The sequence below is a fragment of the Balaenoptera physalus genome (assembly GCF_965194825.1).
Source record: "Balaenoptera physalus genome assembly, chromosome: 3".
Lineage (NCBI taxonomy): Eukaryota > Metazoa > Chordata > Mammalia > Artiodactyla > Balaenopteridae > Balaenoptera > Balaenoptera physalus.
In genome coordinates this window covers 3,301,131-3,321,001 of record NC_138890.1, presented here as the reverse complement: position 1 = coordinate 3,321,001, position 19,871 = coordinate 3,301,131, and the positions used below count along the sequence as shown (strand labels likewise).

Below are 19,871 nucleotides of genomic sequence, written 5' to 3'. Positions count from 1 at the left end.
GCCAGTGTTTGACCTTTATTAGGAGGTGAGGTGGGGAGGAGGGCCCGCCCCCATGCCCGCTCCCCATTGGTGACCCCCATCAGGAGTTAAGGCTCCAAGCAGCAAGTGAGAGGAGGGTGCCCAGCCGAAACTGCCGAGGCCTGGAGGCGTCCCCCCGAAATCAGCCCGGCTGAGGGGCCGTCCCGAGGCCTAGGTGAGGCTGGTATTGGAGCTGCTGGTAGCACTGCCCCGCTTCTGCAGGCAGCGCACAGAGCTGGGGACCTGTAGGCCTGCCGTCACGTGGAAGCTGCCACACCACACCTGGGGGACGGCGTCGGGGGGGACACAGAGAGGCTCCGTAGTGAAGCCAGCCCTCACGCCACCCCCGCTCTTACCCCTGGGCCGTGGAGGAGGCCTCACCGTGAAAGCCGGCAGCAGTGGCTGTGTGAACTTGGCCTTGAAGGTGTGCAGCAGCTGTTTGGTGCGGGCATTGTAGAAGGACAGGAGGCCTGGGGTGGAGGGCAAGAGGGACAGGGGGACCAGTAAGAGGGGTTTGGGCAGAGAGACGGCGGACAGGGGTGGCCGGAGAGGTCAGCGGGGGCTCGGGGTCACCTTGGTGGAAGTCGCAGTGCACGCCCAGGCAGTCGGGCACAGGGGTGTCCAGCACCTTGGCCTTGTTGGCGTGCTTGGCAGTGAAGCTGACCTGCAGCCAGTTGTTGACGTACAGGCACCAGGACGCGGCTGTCTTGCCCAGCTGCTCGAAGCGGCCCAGGCTGCGGTAGGCCACCCCCAAGCCAAAAGCCTTGCTGTCCGGCTCGTAGCGCACCTCCCAGTAATGCTCCCCGCCGTCAATCAGCGTGTCCCCTGTGGGGCGGAGCGGGCAGGGGGGACTGGGTAGAATCGGGTCCCGGGTGCCCTTTCACAAAGGGGCAACCAGAGCCCAGCTATCCCCTCCAGAGACTGCTCGGTCCTCAGCTGTTCCTTCCAGATACTCCAGGCGTCCCTAGATATTCGTTAAGTCTGGATCTTCTCCAAGCCTCACCTAGATTTCAGCTACTCCCTGAGTCCACATCCTCCCCAGACCCGGATCCAGACTCTTGCCACCTCAGCTACTCCCCGATCCAGCTACTCCTGAGCTGCAGCTTCTCCGCACAACACTCCTGCCCCACCAGATGGTAGCTTTTCTCCTCACTCATTCCCAGAAACCAGCTACTCCCTAAATTTGTCCCCTTCCCGCCGCCACCTGCCACAAAGTACAGACCACACTGGCTTCCTCATTTACCCCGGCTTCTTTTTCAAGCTTTTTTTTCTGGACAGTGGTGATTCCCCTGAACTCCAGGTCCTCCTTGGACTCCAGCTTCTCCTTCACAGGATCCTATCAATCCTGTGGTGCTAACCGCTCCTCTCATCCTAGCCATTCTCTCCACTTCTCAGACCCAGCGACTCTCTCTGGCTCCTCCACTCACCCTAAGCCACTTCCCCGAGCCCCTGTCTTGCTTCAGCTCCTCCACAAACCTGGCTGCTCCACAGGCAACTGTCCTTTCCAGCTACTCCCTGAGTCTCAGCTACTCCACAGACCCCAGGAAATCCCCTCTCAACCTCCTGCCCAGCCACTCCCCAGTCCAAAGCATCTATAAGCTCTGATTCCCCCCAATAATCCCTCAGCCCCAAATCTTCCCATTCCTCCAGTGTCACAAAAACACATTATTGGGACCATTCCCACAGAAGCTTTGTTGATAGCTGCCTCAGTTTCCCCAGCCAAAGGAATTCTCTCCCACCAACCCCCATCAGGGCCCTGCCCAGAGTTTTCCTCTCTCCTCCCATCTTCCCTCCTCCCTCCTCCCATCTTCCCTCCTCCTTACCCAGCACCGTGTAGGACTCAGCTGTGAAGCGATCCCGTCCCCCACGACCCGAGGGCATCCTCTTGGGAGATGGAGTACCTCTGTGGGCGACAGGGAAGGGGAAGTCTCAATTCAGAACTCACCTCTCCCATCGGAGGGCTTCCCTGGTCCACCCCAGCCACCAGGAACTTTTCATCATTCCTTGACTGTCTAAGGTTCTTTTCATACACAGGGCCTCTCGTGTCAGAACACACCAGTGCCCTTCCTCATCTGGAAAACTCCTATTCAACCGTCAAAACCCATTTCAAAGTCTCCTCTCCCTTCATTAACTCTTTGGGTCCCCCCAGCTCCACATCCCTCCCTCCACCCCAGCCTTGAGCACACTGGGCTTTGTGTGTCCATGTCCAGCTTGATCTCCTCCACCAGAGACTCAGGGAGGGGAGAGGGCAGGCTACCTGGCTGGGGAGTTGACGGGAGACGCCGTCCGCCCCTTGCCATCTTTCTCGCGAGCTTTGATATCCTGCACCTTCCCGCCCATGGCGTCCCACTCCACGGAGAGATCATCCACCCGCAGGTTCTGGTGGGATGTGGATGCATCCAGGCGGAACATGAACGCTGGGGCCGGGCAGACGTGGGAGTCACAGAGATGGGGAAACCCGGAGGCACAGAGAGAGACAGACAGTGACCAAGACAGACCATGACAGGGACAGAGAACAGAAAAACACAAAGAAACAGAGACTAAGACAGAGAGAGAGCAAAAGAGACCAACGGACAAAGGTTCAGAGACAGACAGATACAGAGACAACAGGCAGAAAGACACCAAGAGACAAGATGGGGAAGAGTGGAGAGGGCAGAACATATAGCCAGAGGAGTGAAGACCAAGGGCTTGTTGCCTAAAGGTATCCCAGGTCTGAAGCCATTTTCAAACCACTGTGCTGCCCAGTGCTTCCACTGGGGATTAATCCTAGGAAAGGGGCTGGGCTACAGCATGACAGAGTTAAGCAAGATTGCAAAAAGACTTCCTATCAGGACATTCAAAGGTGTCACTGTGGGAGGCTAACAAATCTGTCTTCAGTACTGATATCCCATTCCCAATTCTATAGCGCGCTTAGCCATTTTTTGGAAGAGAGAGAGAGAGAGTGTGTGTGTGTGTGAGTGTGTGTGTCTAAAAACCATCCAGGTATAATGGGATCAACTGCAAATGCAAAGAACAATACCAAGTTTATACCAGACACTCAGGCTAAGGAAGCTACTGTGGACCGAGCACTGAGCTTCCTGGCAACCATGGCAAAAAGGGTCATAGAATCCTGCTTAGAAGATTCTCAGACACCAGTCCCTGGGGCCCTGGGAGTAAGGGGTTATGGTGTCTCAGCCAGGGCAGGGGTGGGAGCCAGTCACCTGGTGTCTCCAGGGTCACTGGCTCAGAGAACTCGCCTGAAACTGCCTTATTACAGGCCTTCACACGGAAATTCATGTATTTCATGTCAAACTTGAGACCTACGAGACAACAGAGGAATCAACATTGTGTACACTTTGAGCAATAGATTAGAGGCCCCTGTGTCCCACAGTAATCCCACCACCCTTCATTCTAAGGAGTATCTTATAAATGACATCCCTGAGAAACCATCCTTGCCCTCATTCACCTGTGGGGTATCACTTGGCTCTGCCCACAACCCAGACTGGCCAATCAGGATGCTTTATGGCTCAGTCACACCAATTAGTCCAGGGATAGGCACATGACCCAAACTAGCCAATCAGAATCTGCCCTGGGACTCTGGTATTATAACGAGCAGATTCTGTCTGTCCTCTGGGCTGGCCAGTTAGGAGGAAGCTCCTTTTGAGAAAATTTGCCAGCATGTCGGCAAGCCTCCTAGAGAACGCAGCCCCTAGAGCCAACGAGTGTCGGGAACGGAGCTGAGCGAGTCATTTGCTGGAACCCCTGGATCTAGCCATGCCTGGTTCCTTAAAGACTTTCCATACTACTAAGATATATCCCACCCTCCATTTCTATCATTTTAAAAAAAATATTAATTTCTTCTAATCTTACAAAATAAAAGCAACCATCAAGCTGTCTTCTCCCTCAAGCAAAACCTCTTTGGAGAGCTGTCCACAACCCCCCTCTCGGCTGCCTCACTCCCTCTCCTTCCTTTGGCCTTGTTAATCCTCATCTTTCAGGATCTCCTGGCTGACCACTCCTCCCTTCATGGAACATTCTCTTTCCTTGGCAGCCATGGCAGCCATGGCATTGCCCTCTCCTGGCTGCCCCCTCTGACCCCCGTGGTCTTCTTTGCAGGCTCCTCCATACCCTCAAATGTATGGGTGCCTCAGTCTGGAACCCCTGCTCACCTCACTCTGCTGACTGTCCCCTTCTCACCCTTCAGACACCATCTCTCCATCCACAGCACTCACAGCCCAACCTTTAGCTCAGACCACATGTCCAGCTGCCTCCTGGGCGTTCCTCACAGGGTGCCCATTCTCTGGGCATCCCAAAAAACACTTAGTACCCCCTGCTCTGAAATCTCCCGTAGATCCTCTTGCCCTCAGGGTAAAGTCCCCGTTCTTCCTCTCCCCTCTTCCTACAGTTGTTGTTCCCTCTGCAAACTTAACTAGTTCCAGGCACAAAGGCTCAGTGTTCTGGCCTCTGAGCCCTTGATCAGGCTGTTCTTCTGCCTGGAAGTCTGTTCTCCCCACCCCCCCTTCTCTTTTGGGCCTCAGCCTGGCTGTTAACCTCCTCCAGGTGCCCACCCAGACTGCCTCACCCTTCCTTGAAGCCCCTTTTCTGAGAGTAAGGTGGTTTGCTCAGCAGCGCCATCTACTGCCCCAGAGCTAAGACTACCACCCAGGAGGCTTGGTTTCAGAATCACGAACCCATCTGACTTTTGACAGTACGTGCCTCAGTTTCCTACTCTGCAACCCAACAATCATATCCCCAACACTGAGCAGGGTTCACATGAGGATGAGACGGGTCAAGGAATATAAGTTATAAACACTTAACCAAAACCTTCCTGTCTTCCAAACAATCAATGAGAGAGTAGGTGGACTGCAAATAACCACATAGGTTATTTACATAGGTGAGCAAATTCATCATTATCTTGAATATCGCAGGTCTTTTGAGGGATTCAAGTTCCTGCCCTGAGGAATTCGCTCACTATGGATTTTGGAAAAGGCCAGAGAGGTAAAGAGGATGCATCCAGAAGCCTGTGATAGAGAAGATCCACACCTTGATGGTGGTGGTGATTACACAAATTTACACATGGGATAAAATTGCATATGGGATTACACAGGCACACACAAACGAGTGCGTGTAAAACTGGTGAAAAGTGAATCAACACTGCAGAATGTACCCGTGTCAGCTTTCTGGTTCTGGTATTGAATTCTAGTTACGTAAGCTGCCACCACTAGAGAAAGCTGGGTATAGCCACACAAGGGACTATCATTCAGCCTTAAAAAAGGAAGGACATTCTGACACAGGGTACCACGTGGATGAACCTTGAGGACATGATGCTCAGTGACATAAGCCAGACATACTGTGTGATTCCACCTATATTAGGTACTTAGAGTAGTAACAGTCATGAGGACTGGAAGTAGAATGGTGGGTGCCAGGGGCTACGGGGAGGGGAATGGGAGTTAGTGTCTAATGGGGACAGGGGGACTTCCCTGGTGGTCCAGTGGTTAGGACTCTGAGCTTTCACTGCCGAGGGTGCGGGTTCGATCCCTGGTCGGGGAACTAGGATCCTGCAAGCCGTGTGGTGCGGCCAAAAAGTTAAAACAAACAAACAAACAAACAAACAAAGCTAATGGGGACAGAGTTTCAGTTTTGCAAGATGAAAAGTTCTGGAGATGGATGGTGGGGAGGATGGTAGCACAACATCATGAACTCACTGAATAGCTGATCTGTACACTTAAGAATGGTTAAGATGGTGAATTTTATGTGTATTTTACCACAATAAAAAAAGACTGGGGGAAAGAAATGGGATGTGTTTATTTTGATTCCCATGCAAAGGATAAGCCAAGAGTTTCTCAGGCCCTCTTGCAGGTTGCTGGCTTTTCTTTCCTGCAATTAGCATGCTCATTATTAACCATGCATGCTGATTACAGATAAGGAGCAGGCTGATTACAGCCCAAGAGCCCTGGTGATAGTTATCTTGTCAGCAAGACTCTCCCCGCCCCTGAGGGTTTCCCTTGGCTCAGGACGGCTTCTTAACTCATTAGGGACCCCTAATTTTATCTTCCTTCAGACCCTCCCCTACCAGCTGGATGGATTCCCCCAGGCTTTCTGCTCTCTTATAACTGCCAAGGAAATCCCCAAATCCTGGGAGGGTAGCCCCCCAAACACCAGTCCACAAGAGGAGGGATTTTCACCCACTTTGCTCCCCCACTACTGCAAGGATGGTGCTTGGTACCCTGCAGGCATTCAGTCAAAATGAATGAATGAATGAACGAACGCTGGATCATAGAGATAAGACAGGGATGGAGGAGGCCCTCTCTCCCCATACCTCACTCAGTTCCTTCATCTGTAAAATGGTGATAATAAGCATGCCCATTACACGTGGGTAAAATGCGTAGCGCATAGTAAGCCCTCAACACTCGGTACAGTGGCTGTCACCAGTATCGTTTCCGTTATTGTAATTTCTGCTACTCCCCATCAGTCCAGCCCGGCTGCTCTCACACCCCACGTGCCTTGAGGACCGTCCATGAGCCCCAGGTTGACTGATGGGGAAGGGTGAGCTGCCCTTACCGGTCAGGGTGTATTCTGTCTGCTGGATGCCCTCGATGACCATCCAGGGTTGGTCCTCCTTGAGGCGGGGTGGGCCCTCAAAGTTGGTCCGCCGATACTCCAGCACGTAGTGGTCAATCTTGTTGTCCTCGTCCGGCATGCGCCACACCAAGGTTACACAGTTGTCGGCCACCAGGGACTCGGCCAGGTCGATCACAGGGGCGCTAGGCACTGCCCAGGACAGAGCAGAGATGGGTGTCAGGGTGCTGCGCCTGCAGGGGCGGGCCTTGCTGTAACCCCGCCCACATAATAGACCTTCTTGGGGGCGGGGCGTCCTCCAGATCCCAGGATTAGGGGCGGGGCCCCTCTGGGTTGTGGGGCCTGGGGGTGGAACCTCCTCAAAGGGTGGAGGGTAGGGAAGAGCTTTCTCAGGGTTTAACCAACAAATGGCTGGGCCTTCTCTGGACTCCACCATTTAGAGGTAGAACATTTCCAGAACACTACCAATTGGGGGTGTGGCCTCCATGGGACTCCACCCCTGGTGGGTGGGGCTTCTTCGGGCTCTGCCACAGGGTGGGGCTTCCTCATGGCTCCACCCACTGGGGGTGGGAATTCTCAGGGCTCCACCCCAGGGCGGGGCCTTCTGGGGTTTCCACAAAAGGCTGTCAGCCCTACTCTAGGCCTTGTCTCAGGGCCCCCCAGACTCCCGGGCCATTTCCCTGCAATCTTGGCCCTCCAGCAAGTTCCCCTCTCACCAGGCAGGAACGTGAGTGCCTGTAGCATCCTCCGCTCCTGTGCAAAGTCCACCATGAGGTGACTCATGTTGTCGCTGACCTTGGCTTTCAATGACAGCCGGAAGGCGGGGGCCATTGTCACACTGCAGGGAAGGAGGTGGACGCCTAGGCCTGGTCCTCCGAGGTGTGTGTAGGGGACCCCCTCCCCCTTGTTCCTGTCCAGTGCTCTGGGCCAAGGGACCCTCACCTGGGCATTCCCACCTTCACAACAGGGGTGGGGCAATGGGGTGGGAGCCAGGTCCCAGCATCTTACCCATCTTTGATTTGCTTGGCAGCCTAGAAAGAGGGACAGAATAAAATCCAAAGAAGTGTGTTGACTGAGTCAGAAAGCCAGTAAACAGATAGGAAGACTGAGGCCCAGCCAGGCATCTATGTGGCAAAGTGCCCCAACAGCGGGGCAGAAAACCTTGGCTGTGCCCCGAAGGGATAGGGGGCGAAGGCAGGCTCCCACCCCCACCTCCCGCCCAGTACCCAGTACATACAGTTGGCTGATTTAGCAAATAAAAATTTTATAGGATGCCCAGTTAAGTCTGCATTTCAGATAAACAGGAAATGATTTTCTAGTATAAGTAGGTCCCATCCAATATTTCAGACACACTTATACTAAATGTCGCACGTGACATACGACTAAAAAATTATTCGTTGTTAAATCTGAATTTCAGATAAAGAATGGACAGGTATTTTTGTGTAAATATGTCCCACGCAACACTTGGGAAATATTTATACTAAACATTTGCATGAGATATACTAAAAAATTTATTTGTTCTTAAATTTGAATTTCAGATCACCCACGAAGAATTGTTTTTTTTAGCGTATGTCCCATGTGATCTTTGGGATGTACTTAGACTAAATATTGCATGGGCCATACTTATACTAAAAAATTACTTGTAGTTGATCTGAAACGCAAATGTATCTGGGGGTCCTGTATTTTATCTGGCAGCCCTACCAATCTGGCTTCCGAGGCACCCACCTGAGGAAAGTCCTCGCGGTCTGTGGCCTGCAGGGTCTGGTTAGCCGTCTCCAGAAGCTCCTCAGAGCTCTCCAGAGCTCTCGTGCAGGCAGCCAGCTGGTTCTGCAGGTGCCACGGCACCGAGAGGAGAGACACCTTACTCCACTGCCTCAAGCCCTCCCAGGGCTCCCCACCGCCTTCGGGATCCAGGGTACCATGCCCTTCTCCAACTGCAGGTGGGAGAGGGAGGCTGGCCCTCTGCGGGCAGGGCATCAGAACCACCTGGGGATCCCTTCTTTAGAAACGCACATGCCCAGGCCACACCTAAGCCCAGGGCTCCACATCCCCCAGGGATGGGAATCTGGGGTGTTAGGAGGTTGCCCAGGAGGTTCTGGTGCAGCTCCAGCGACCCCAGCTTGGAATCTGGGACCCCAGGAGAGTCACAGGGGGTGTTTGGCAAGGGGTGATGCCCTCAGATCTGGGGCACCAGTGGGAAGGGCTGAGAAATTGGAAGCGCTGGGTGAGGACCGGTGGGGAGGAATAGCCAGATGTACGGGTGGGGCTGCAGCAGTGGAGAGGAGGGGTGCATGGGAGAGGGGATTAAGAAGGAGAGCAGGTGGGTGGGGCATTAATAGGTCATGGCCAGGGAGGAGGCTGGGAAGAGCCCAGGAAAAAGAGGAGGTGTGGCCGACACCACTAGAGGGTCTGGCTCTGGACACCGGGGACACGTGGGGACATCTCTGGGAAGGGGCACGGGAGGAGGAGCAGGTTTGGAGGAAGACGCTAAGGCCAGCTGGTCTCTGCTGAGTGGGAGGGGTGAGATGGGGGATGGCGTCTGGGCGGGGGTCCGGGATAGCACCCCCCCCCGCCCGCCCACCACACACACACCTGCAGCTCATAGGCGCGGCTGGCACGGTCCTGCTTTATCTTCATGAGCATGCCCTCCTTCAGCTCCTCCAGGAGGGAGAAGAGCGACTGGAACTCGGCTTCCAGGTCCTCCTGCACCTTGGCCGAGTTCGCCTTGGAGAGACATTGTGGGGTCAGAACAGCCAGGACTGTCAAAGCCGGTGGTCAGATGGGGAAACAGGCCTGGCCGTGGCAGCCAGGCCCACGAGTCCCATGGACACCAGCAGATTAGCTTGTAAGGCTGCCCCTCCCTCCCTCCTGGGGGGTGACTTCCTCACCTCCACGTTCAACAGCATCTGCTTGAGGGAGTAAATGAAACTCTGAATCTCTTCATTTTTCACAGCCAGTGTCGTGATGATCTTCCGCAGAGCCTCCTGCCCCCAGGGAAGTGTGCCCACAGGTAAGCCCCTCAGCCTGGCCGGGCTCCCCGACTTGAGGCTCCCCATTCTGTCCTCCAGGCATCCAGGGAGGGGATGCGGGGGCCACTGTGCCAATGAGCTTGGGCATCCACCAAGAGCAGGCCCTGGGCGGAGCTCTGGCCCTACATCCCTCAGGGAGCGGGCAGGCATTAGGCACCCTGCGTGTGCCCATTTCACAGGGGAGGAAACTGAGGCTCTGAGAGAGCTTCTCAGGAAGGGACAGACCCTGGGCCCCAGTTAGGTCTGCCTGAGCACAAAGCCTCCAACCAGGTACCTATATCCTGAGGGCAGGGCATGATCCAGGGTGAGGGGCTAGCTTGGGGAAAGAAGCCCCAGAGGAAAAGGAGGCCTGCAGAACATGGGCTCATCTGGGGAAGGGGATCCGCTGGGAAAAGGGATTAGCAAGGAGAAAGGAGGTACCTGAGGAAGGGTTAGAGAGGCCAGGTAAGTGTAGAAAGGCAAGGAGGCCTGGAGGAGGGGATGAGGGAGGGAAGGAGGCCGCGTGGGAGGATGTTGCTGGGGCCTGTATCCCTAACCCAGGCCTCCGACGGGTGCTTTTCCTGGGGGCGCGGGATTGGTGGGGTCACCAGTGCTGAGCTGGCGGGGCGTCCTCCGAGGCGGGGCGGGGCGGGGGCCGGGACACCTGGTCCGCAGTCCGGGTGGAAGGCGTGGGGGATGGAGTCAAGGCTGGGTCCGGGGTACTGGGAGGGCGTGGGGGACATGGAGGGGATGTGCCTGAACCCAGGCCAAGATGATGTGGGGTTGTGGCGAGGGTAGGGGGGCTGAGTCTAGAATGGGGGCTAGATCCGGGCGCGGTTGCGGTGGGGGTGGGGCTTCGTCCGCAGAGCAGCTGGGGCGCGGGGGCGGGGAGGGAGCTGCGGCATCACCTGGTCCCCTCCTCTTGTCTACCCCCGCCGCGGGCCCCGCCCCGCCCCGCCCCGCCCCGGTCTTACCCTCTGGTCCTCCATGGCCGCAGCCCAGGTTGTCCCCGGCCAGGCCCGCGGGTCTCACTCGCTCTTCTAGTCCCCAAGCTGCCTTTGCCGCTGCCGGTAGCCAATGGCCCGCCGAGCCCTCGCCGCCGCCGCCGCGCCCCCAGTCAACGCTCCATCACTGGCCGCAGGACGCAGGCGCTTCCCTCGCGGCAGGCTGGGAAATGTAGTTCTTCTTGCGCTAGGGTCGCCGAGAGCCGAGACCCCCAGAGCCTGGGTCGTACCAGGCGACATTGCTAATGATGTCTGAGCTGGAGAGAGCCCGGAACTGGGAGGCAGGATGCCTGGGTTCGACTGCCGTGTGGCCTTGAGCCTACCCCTAGTCCTCCTAGTGCCTCAGTCTCCCCACTCTCTCACCCACACAACTTCTCAGCTGCCACTCAAACTGGAATTCCACTGCAATCCACCTCCACCTGGCCCAGAGATCTGCCCCCCGCAACTACTCACGCCTTACATTTACTGAAAAGCCAGTCTTTTGCCCAAGCAGATGTTCAGCTTCCAATGCTGCCTTTCCCTCCCTAAATCACAATTGAACTCCTATGCATCCCACAAAGCCCCAGGCTCTCACATCTCCTCCAGAAGCCTCTCTGCCTGCCCAGAATCCATAGGGCTAGGAGGAGGCTGGGAGGCACTTCCTGGGGAAGTGTGGGCAGAGCGCCACCGCAGGGGCCTCCCTGTGGTTGACAGGAACAATGCTGCCAAGAACACTGACCCTCTTCTTTCTGGTTGAAAAAAAGGAGGTCACACTGTGGTTGGGTGTGAGACATTGAGGCCTAGGAGTCTGCCTCCTCCTCTGGGGTGGGTACTGCCGGCTGTGGGGCGATGGGTGCAGGGCTGGGAGAAAGTCCAGAGTCTGTGAACCCCCTCGACTGGGCCCCCAAACTTCTCCCCAGGCTGTGGGGACAGGCGAGCCACCCTACCTGCCATGGGACTCAAAGCCATTAGCAGAAATTCCTTCCTCTGAACCCCAAAGGAAGACATCTTGGGGGCAAAATAACTGAGGCTGGGATTCTGCCATTCTGTCCCCTGCTCAGGCCTCTGCCACCTGCTCCCCTCCCCTCCCCTTGCCTCACCTGCCCTTCAATGTGTCCCCCCCAGCCTAGGTGTGTTTATATAGTCTTTTAGAGGGATTTTCACTCACATGATCTCCATCACATACGCAGACTGCTTTACAGATTAAAAAAAAAAAAACTTCTGGGAAACTGAGGCAGGAGGTGACAGGAAGGGGAGCCCCAAGCAGCAGTGGCCACCGGACGTCTGCTGGCTGCCCGGGTGTCACATATACCTCTGTGGTGGGGGTGGAGTGTCACATATGTCTCTGTGACAGGAAGTCTGTCACGTAGGAGGGGGAGAGGGGGTGGCAGGATGCCAGCCGGGAGAGGGGAGCCTGATGGGCCAGGAATGGGTTCCCTGGGCACGGTGCTGGTCCTCCTGGCACAGTTCTGGGGTGAGTACTTGGGCCTCCCTCCCCTCTACCCCCATCCTGTTGTGACCCATCACCCCAGCTTCCTGCCCCTCCTATCCAGAGCCCCTCGAAACCTCAGTCTCTCTGCTCTGCTAAATAGGCCCCGTCTCTCTCCCTGATACTCAGAACTTTACAAGGGTTGGAGGGTTCTAGCAAGGATCCGCAGAGGGGCGCGCAGGATAAAATTCACACTGTGACCTGGGTACGAGCCTTGCGTGACCTGGCTCCGCTGGCCTCTCTCATCTCCTCTCTCCTCTGCATTCCCTCTCTCCCCCGTGGCCAGCCTGCTGACTCTTCTCTCCTTTTTTCTTTTTTTTATCCCAACGTATCAAGCTTGATCCCACCTCCGGGCCTTTGCACCTGCTGTTCCCTCTGCCTGGAATACTCTTCCCTGGATCTCCTCTCTCTAGCGTCAGCTACAACTGCACCCCAAAGACCAGGAACTTGAAGGGGTGTCTAACAGACACCCCAGACTTCTCATGGCCCAAAGCAAACTCTTTCCCCTCCAGCCCTGCTTCTCCCACAGTGTCCCCCATCTTGGCCCAAAGCCTCCACCATTCACAAAGTCCCTCAGGCTAAAACCTTGGAAATCTGCCACTGTCCCTCTTTCCCTCTCTCTCAATTCAGTTCTTCTTGTAGTTCTTCTGGGGGCAGCTTTCAAAATCTATTCAGACTCTGACCACTTCTTTCCAGGGTCCGGCCCCCATCACTGGTCTCCTGGACCCTCGTTTCCTGGCCTCATCTGATCTCCCTGTGGCATAGTCTGTTCTCAGCATGGCAGTCAGGGTGATCTTTTTAAAACTTAAATTGGACCACACTTCCTCCCTGCTCCCCTGGTTTCCCATCACACTTAGGTTAAAAACTAAACTGCTCCCCTTTCCCCACCCCCACCGCGGTACCTCCACCACACCCCACTCCCAGGGCCTGCAGGCCTTGAAAAAGCCATCCCCTGCTGACTTCTTGGATCCCACTTCCTCTCGCTGGCTAGCTCTTCTCCAGCCACAGGGCCTCCTCACTGTTCCTGCAACTTACCAGGCACGGTCCAGCCTCAGGACCTTCGCACGGCCCGTTCCCTCTGTCTGGAGTGCTCTTCCTGCATATCTTCCTTCCTTCCCACGGCTGACTACTTCTTACTATTCAGATCCCTGTTCAAATGTCACCTCCTCCGAGAGGCCTTCCCTGACCACCCTCTATAAGTAGATCCTCTCACTTCATCCTTATCCCCTGTTGCCACTCCCCATTCCTCTCCTCCATCCGGATTCTCATTTCACAACTTCCAGTGTCTCTCTCTCCCCACAGACCCTCAGCTCCACAAGGGTAGGGACTTTTGTCTTAGTCACCTCTGTGTCTGTGTCCACAGTGGCCAGGACAGGGTCTGGCTCACGCGAGGCAATATTTGTGTGGCTGAGAGCCAGACACGTCATACAGTCCACCTTGAAATCTCGCAAGTGCCAAGAGACTTATTCCCATTTCACAGATGGGGCCATTGAGCCTCAGCAAGAACCTTGCAAAGATCACACAGACAGCAAGCTTTCAGACTCTTACTGCCTAACCCCTGTGGGCTGCCTAATGCAGTAAGTCACGCACACTCACACACACTGAGAAAGGCCTCACTCACCTCTTCTGTCCCCCAGCCCTGCGAGGAGCCACAGGCCTGAGTGTGCAGCAGGCACCCAAGTTGCTGCAGGTGAGGCAGGACAGCCAGGTGACCTTGGCCTGCCAGGTGGTGCAGGCCCAGTCCTGGGAGCGGCTCCACGTCGAATGGACCAAGGATGGTGACATCTTGTGCCAGACACACATCATCAACGGCATTCTCACCGTGGATGTCTGCGGGCCTTGGGGCCGGCTCTCCTGGCAGCCGCCTGGCAATCTCACCCTGAAGCTGGACCACGTGAGCCTCAACGACAGTGGGCTCTACGTGTGCTGGGCGACCGTGGAGATCCCTGATTTGGAGGAGGCCCAGGGCAGTGGGACGCAGCTCCTGGTGGAGACAGGTATGAGAGCGTGTGCGGGCAAGCCGGGGACTTGGAACTTCTAGAAATCTTAAAGCTCTAGAATCTCAAACTCCTAGAAACATAAATTCTCCAAATCAGATTCCTAGGAACAGAAAGTCTGCAGATGCAAGAAGTTTGTAGACCAGACAGCCTCTGTTGCAACGACTCCACTCTGCCGTTGCAGCATGAAAGTCACCAGAGGCATACCTACAGGAATGGGAGGGCCTGGATGCCAATAAAACTTTATTGAAAAAAACAGGCAATGGGCCGTATTTGCTGAGCCCTGTTCCAAGATATTACAATTATAATAACCCTTGAATATATATAATTCTGGATTCTGATTCAAAACAATCCCATAAAACATGCTATTCAAGTACATCCTACATACAGAGAAATGCACACACTGTAAGTGGCCAGCTCAATGGATGTCTTAGTCTGTTTGGCCACTGCTATAACAAAACACTACAGACTGGGTGGCTTATAAACCACAGATTTATTTCTCAGAATTCTGGAGGCTGGAAATCCAAGATCAAAGCACCAGCAAGGTTGTGTTCTGGTGAGAACCCTCTTCATGTTTTCATAGCTTGCACCTTCTAGCTATGTCCTCACGTGGCAGAAGGAGCCGGGGGGCTCTCTGGGGTCCTTTTTTTTGGGGGGGGGCATGCCGCACGGCATGTGGGATTTTAGTTCTCCAACCAGGGATCGAACCTGCGCCCCCTGCACTGGAAGCGTGGAGTCTTAACCACTGGACCATCAGGGAAGCCCCTGGGGTCCCTTTTATAAGAGCACTGATCCCATTCATGAAGGCTCTACCCTCATGATCTAATCACCTCCCAAAGGCCCCGACCTCCAGTTACCATCATATTGGGGGTTAGGACTCAACATATGAATTTTGGAGGGATGTAGACAAACCACAGCAATGGATTCTCACAACCTGAACACACTTGGGTACCCACCACCATGCTCAACACACATACCTGCTTCCTCATAGATGCCATCCTCACGCCCACCCCACCATCCTGACCTCTAACAGCATAAATCTATTTTAACTGGTTTCACATTTTACTTAAATGGACTCACAGAGTATATTCTGTCTCCGACATCTTTCACTCAACATGATGTCTGGAAGTTTCCTCCATGTTGGCGCGTGGAGCAGTGGCTCATCCTTGCTGCAGAGCGGCCTCCGTCGCCACCAATCATTCCAATTTCCTACTGATGACCATTTGGGCAGCTTCTGGGTTTTGGCTATTATGAATAAGGCTGCTGTGAACAATCTAGAACTTGTCTTTTGGTCAACATATGGACACATTTCTATGGTACCGAGGACAATTCCAGAATCTCAAACCACAAGATAGAATCTTGCAGTCCTAGAATCCTAGGGACATAAATTCTAAGCTCTGAGAATTACAGCATAGGTTCTGCATGGGACTGTCACTCCTAAGGAGGCAAAAATTTGTTCTTGGGAGCAAAGAAAATCTTACTCTTTTTATGTACAAAGCATCGATACGCAGACAGCCCATAAACAGAGTTACAGAATGTCTGTGGTATTAACATTTCATCGGGGAACAAATTAAGGTTCTTAGAAAGTCTACTTAGGGGAGTGATAATGAAGAAAGTTGAGAAACACTGAAATAAAGGAATGGAAGATTCTAGAATCTTAGAGTTGTAGTCTTAAATACTTTATTTATTTACTTATTTTTAATATTTATTTATTTATTTATTTATTTTTGGCTGTGTTGGGTCTTTGCTGCTTGCACAGGCTTTCTCTAGTTGCCCTGAGCGGGGGCTACTCTTCTTTGCGGTGCATGGTCTTCTCATTGTGGTGGCTTCTCTTGTCGCGGAGCAGGGGCTCTAGGCGTGCGGGCTTCAGTAGTTGTGGCGCACGGGCTCAGTAGTTGTGGCTCGCAGGCTCTAGAGCGCAGGCTCAGTAGTTGTGGCACACGGGCTTAGTTGCTCTGCGGCATGTGGGATCTTCCCGGACCAGGGCTCGAACCTGTGTCCCCTGCACTGGCAGGTGAATTCTTAACCACTGCACCACCAGGGAAACCCGTCTTAAATACTTTAAAAAGAGAGACTCTTAGAATTTTTTTTCTAAGTATTTATTTATTTATATTTTGGCCGCGTTAAGTCCCAGTTGCAGCACTCAGGCTCTCTAGTTGTGGTGCATGGGCTTAATTGCTCTGTGGCCCGTGGGGTCCTAGCTCCCTGACCAGGGATTGAACTGGTGTCTCCTGCATTGCAGGATGGATTCTTAACCACTGGACCACCAGGGGAGTCCCAGAGAGACTCTTAGAATTTTGCAATCACAAAGTGTGTAGGAGCAGAAAATTCTAGAATTCCAGAATCCAGAATTGAAAACCATTGACTCTTGGGAATTCCCTGGGGGTCCAGGGGTTAGGATTCCGCATTTCCACTGCAGGGGGCACGGGTTTGATCCCTCGTGGGTCGGGGAACTAAGATCCCACAAGCCGTGTGGCGCAGCCAAACAAATAAACGAAAAAGAAAGCCATGGACTCTCAAGGCTGGAAGCAACTTTCCCGATCAGCTAAGCCAGCTGCCTCGCTTTACAGAGGATAAAGCTGAGGCCCAGCAAGGGCCAAGACACATCCAACCACACACACAAGCCAGGGATGCAGCCAGCTTTCTCCAGAGCCCACCTCATGCATTTTCCCCACTCTGCATGACACCCCATTATAGGCCAAACCATAGGGGCCGGAGACCCAGGTTGACACGATGGGGTCCTGCTCTCTCTCGGCGGTTCCCGAGGGCCTTGGGCACGTGCCTGGCCTGTATCAGGCAGAATGAAGGACCACCCGGGCTCCCAGACCCAAGAGACGCCCATTTGTCTCCAGCTGGTAGGACCCGCCCACTGCCTGCCTCCGGGGCGGTGTGTTATGGCTGTCCTGCCTGCCCCCCACCCCTCCAGTGATGAGGGGGCCAATTACCAATTAGCAGAGGCACCAGGCTGTGAGTCGTTGGCAGCTGTAAGGGAGCGAGAGTGAGCGGGCACAGGTCCAGCTCCCCACAGCTGGCTTCCCCATCCCTGAACAGCTGCTTGGAACCCTGGGACCACTGCCAACTTTAGAACCTGCAAGATGAAGGGGTTGGGGGCTCTGGGTCTCGTCTTAGTCACAGGAGAAGGCGCCTTTGGCTGGGGTTCATGTCAGTTATACAGACCTGAAAGCACATCCCCATTCTGCCATTCACTTGCTGTGTGTGACCCTGGGCAAGTGACTTGACCCTTCTGTGCCTGTTTCCTTAGTCATCAAAATTCAGCTAATAGTGCTTTCCTCATCAGATTAGGTGAATTTAAAGTGATTATATCTAAGGAGTTTATTGCAGGGTCTGGAACATAGTTAAGTCCTCAGTAAACGTAAGTGGTTATTATTGTGTCTATGATGCTGATGATTCAGCAAGACTCAAAAATTCAGGCCCGTGTAAGTTTTTGTTTGTTTGTTTTGGTTTGGTTTTTTTCCTTTCCTTTCTTTCTGAAACAGGGAAGGGAGAGGGAAGCTGAGGGGAGAAATGCCTTTGTTCAAAGCAGGGCCCAGCTGTTGCCTGGGTGTGTGGCTCCAGGCAAGTGACTCAGGCTCTCTGAGGCTCAGTTTTCTTGGGATTGACACAGTGTAGACGCTCAAAAAACAGGAGCCATGCGGACGATAGATCCCATGATCAGGATGATGGAGCTCGTGGTGGTGCTGGTGAAGTTCCTGGTGAAGATGATGGAGCTCAAAAGGAGGAGGATGGAGCTCGTGTTCAGGGTGATGGGACTAAGGGTGGGGATGATAAGGCTTGTGATGGGAACGGTGGAGCCTATGATGGCAGCAATGGGGCTCATGACAAGGGTGGTGCAGCTCATGCTGGGGATGATGGAGCTCACGATGAGAAAATCCCGTTGGCAGTTATTTCACAATAACCCAGCAAGATAGGAATGATTAGTATCCTTTTTTCAAAAGAGGAAACAGGTTCAGAGCAAATCCCTGCCTGAACTCACACAGCATGGCAGGGGCAAGAACCCTGAGGTCCCACACGGGGTAGAGGGGCTCTTACCGTGAAGGGGTGCAGGAAGCTGGACTCGAACGTGAGCTCCCCTGAGACGTAGGTTTCTTCTCGGCAGATGGCTGGCTACTGAACTGGAGCTTCTCAGGTGAGCTCCGCCCACGTGCCCCTCATCCAGCCCCGTCCCGCCCCGCCCCCAGTCAGACCGCCCACAAACCACCACCGCCTCCCCAGGGCTCGCCTTCGCACTGCTGGTGACTGGGGCCGTGGCCGCTTTCGCTCTGGGCGCCTGGATCTGGGGCCGCCGCCGCTGCCGGAACAGAGACGCAGGTAAGGAACCGCGCAGGTAGCCGCTCGGAGGGCGGACGCTTCCCACGAGCACCGCCATCCACTGGCGACCCCGCCCCCGCGTGGCGGAGGCGGGAACTGCAGCTGCTTGACAAGGATGGAACGCAGACCCTTCTGACTTTGATACCTGCCCCTTTTGGAAGGAGCGAGGGTGAGGCTGGGAGGCAGAGAAGGGGAATAGATGGGGAAGGCTGGCCCCTACACCCATGTTTTTCAGAGGCATAGACAAAGCCTCCAGAAAGTGGGCTGGAGAGGGCCAGGCTCTCTTAAGTGATTCTCCCCTCTTGGTGTCATACCCCCCTCCTTCCAATGCAGGGAATCCACTCTACAGCAATGCCCTATACCAGCCCCGGAGGGCTCCAAGGAAGAGTGAGGCATGGCCTGTGTAGGGGAAGGTGCTGGACATCTCCAGCAAGAATCAGAAGGGCCAAAGCTTCTATTCGATCTCTTTCCCCTGGCCCCCCACCCCCAAGCGGCCTCTGGCTCCCAAATCTTCCTCCAGCCCCAGGCCCAGTCACCTCATCTCTGCAGCTGGAGTCCCTCCTGGCCCAGGCTCCTCTGGGCAGCCAAGGCCAAGAGGATTCCTTGAAGATGGAAGACGAATCAGAACCCCCAGAGACCCAGAGAGGACCCCTCAGCAGCTACGTAAAGATGTGACTTATTCCAAGAGGATCACCAAGTCCAGCAGTTCATCCTGAGACACGCCCCCTCCTCATTTCTATGAGGCTGGACCTCTCCCTTGCCCACAGAACACCCAATAAAGGCTCATGAAGAAAGCAAAGCGAGAATTTGTGGCAATTTGGGAGTGCTAAAGAGATCTGAGGAGTCAGCAGGGGGGTCTCAGAGGACCACTGTGGTGAGGGGGCTCTTTGACGACTCGCAAGCCTTCCGCCTCTTATCCTTGGAGAGACATGTCCAATTAGCAGAGAAGTGATGCCCCTGGCTTCAAAACAGTGCCCGGAGCTGGACGCACCCCCCTCCCCAGCTGGTATCTCCCCCCCCAGGCAGGCTTGGAGTTGGGTGCGGGGGGAGATCGGGGCTTCCTGGCATTTATCAGCCCCCCGGGGTCTCCTGCCCGACTGTCACCTTGAAGTGACATCAGCTGGGCCTGGCTCCCCTCCCCCACTTCTGCTGTTTCCATGGGGACAGATGTCCTTTCTGCAGCATCAGCCCTTGCCCGCCCGCCCGCCCGGGATAGGGAGGAGGGGCAGGGTGGGGGCAGGGTTGGCCTGAGAGCCTCGCCCCCTCGGTTTCTCCATCTTTTTAATCTGCTGGTCTCCATCCACTGTCTCTGGGTTTTTATCTGCCTCCATGCCTCTCTCTCCCTGCCTGTCTCCAGCTCTCTGAATTCTGGTCCCTCCCTGTGAGCCATTCAGGCTCCAACCCCAGCTCCATCCCCAAAACAAGGAGCTGGGGATGCTCTTCCCCCTCCAAGGGTCTGCCTCCACTCTCCCTTCTGAGGGGCTGAGAT

General features: G+C 54.8%; 2 protein-coding genes across 4 annotated transcripts; one reads left to right on the top strand and one right to left on the bottom strand.

Moving 5' to 3' along the window:
• Positions 1-2: 2 nt before the first annotated feature.
• On the bottom strand, positions 3-10,692 carry FSD1 (fibronectin type III and SPRY domain containing 1; the record flags this gene model as incomplete). 3 transcript variants are annotated; one of them, XM_082453286.1, is made up of 13 exons in its annotated part: positions 10,559-10,692; positions 9,465-9,560; positions 9,169-9,300; positions 8,302-8,403; positions 7,585-7,607; positions 7,293-7,414; positions 6,559-6,768; positions 3,219-3,317; positions 2,276-2,435; positions 1,842-1,921; positions 592-843; positions 400-488; positions 3-300 (listed from the first exon to the last, which is right to left on the bottom strand). In XM_082453286.1, the coding sequence occupies exons 1-13, from the start codon at positions 10,571-10,573 to the stop codon at positions 190-192; spliced, it is 1,491 nt and encodes a 496-aa protein (XP_082309412.1). In that variant the 5' UTR covers positions 10,574-10,692. The 3 variants fall into 3 exon arrangements, with proteins under 3 accessions (XP_082309412.1, XP_082309413.1, XP_082309414.1); XM_082453287.1 differs by lacking the exon at positions 400-488; XM_082453288.1 differs by lacking the exons at positions 3-300; positions 10,559-10,692 and having other exon boundaries at positions 396-488; positions 683-843; positions 9,465-10,177.
• On the top strand, positions 9,533-19,181 carry TMIGD2 (transmembrane and immunoglobulin domain containing 2). Its single transcript, XM_082453277.1, is given in 6 exon segments — positions 9,533-9,586; positions 13,694-14,053; positions 18,171-18,200; positions 18,287-18,382; positions 18,716-18,786; positions 18,790-19,181. Coding segments are annotated over 6 exon segments (912 nt in total). The 5' UTR covers positions 9,533-9,540; the 3' UTR covers positions 19,099-19,181.
• Positions 19,182-19,871: the final 690 nt, after the last annotated feature.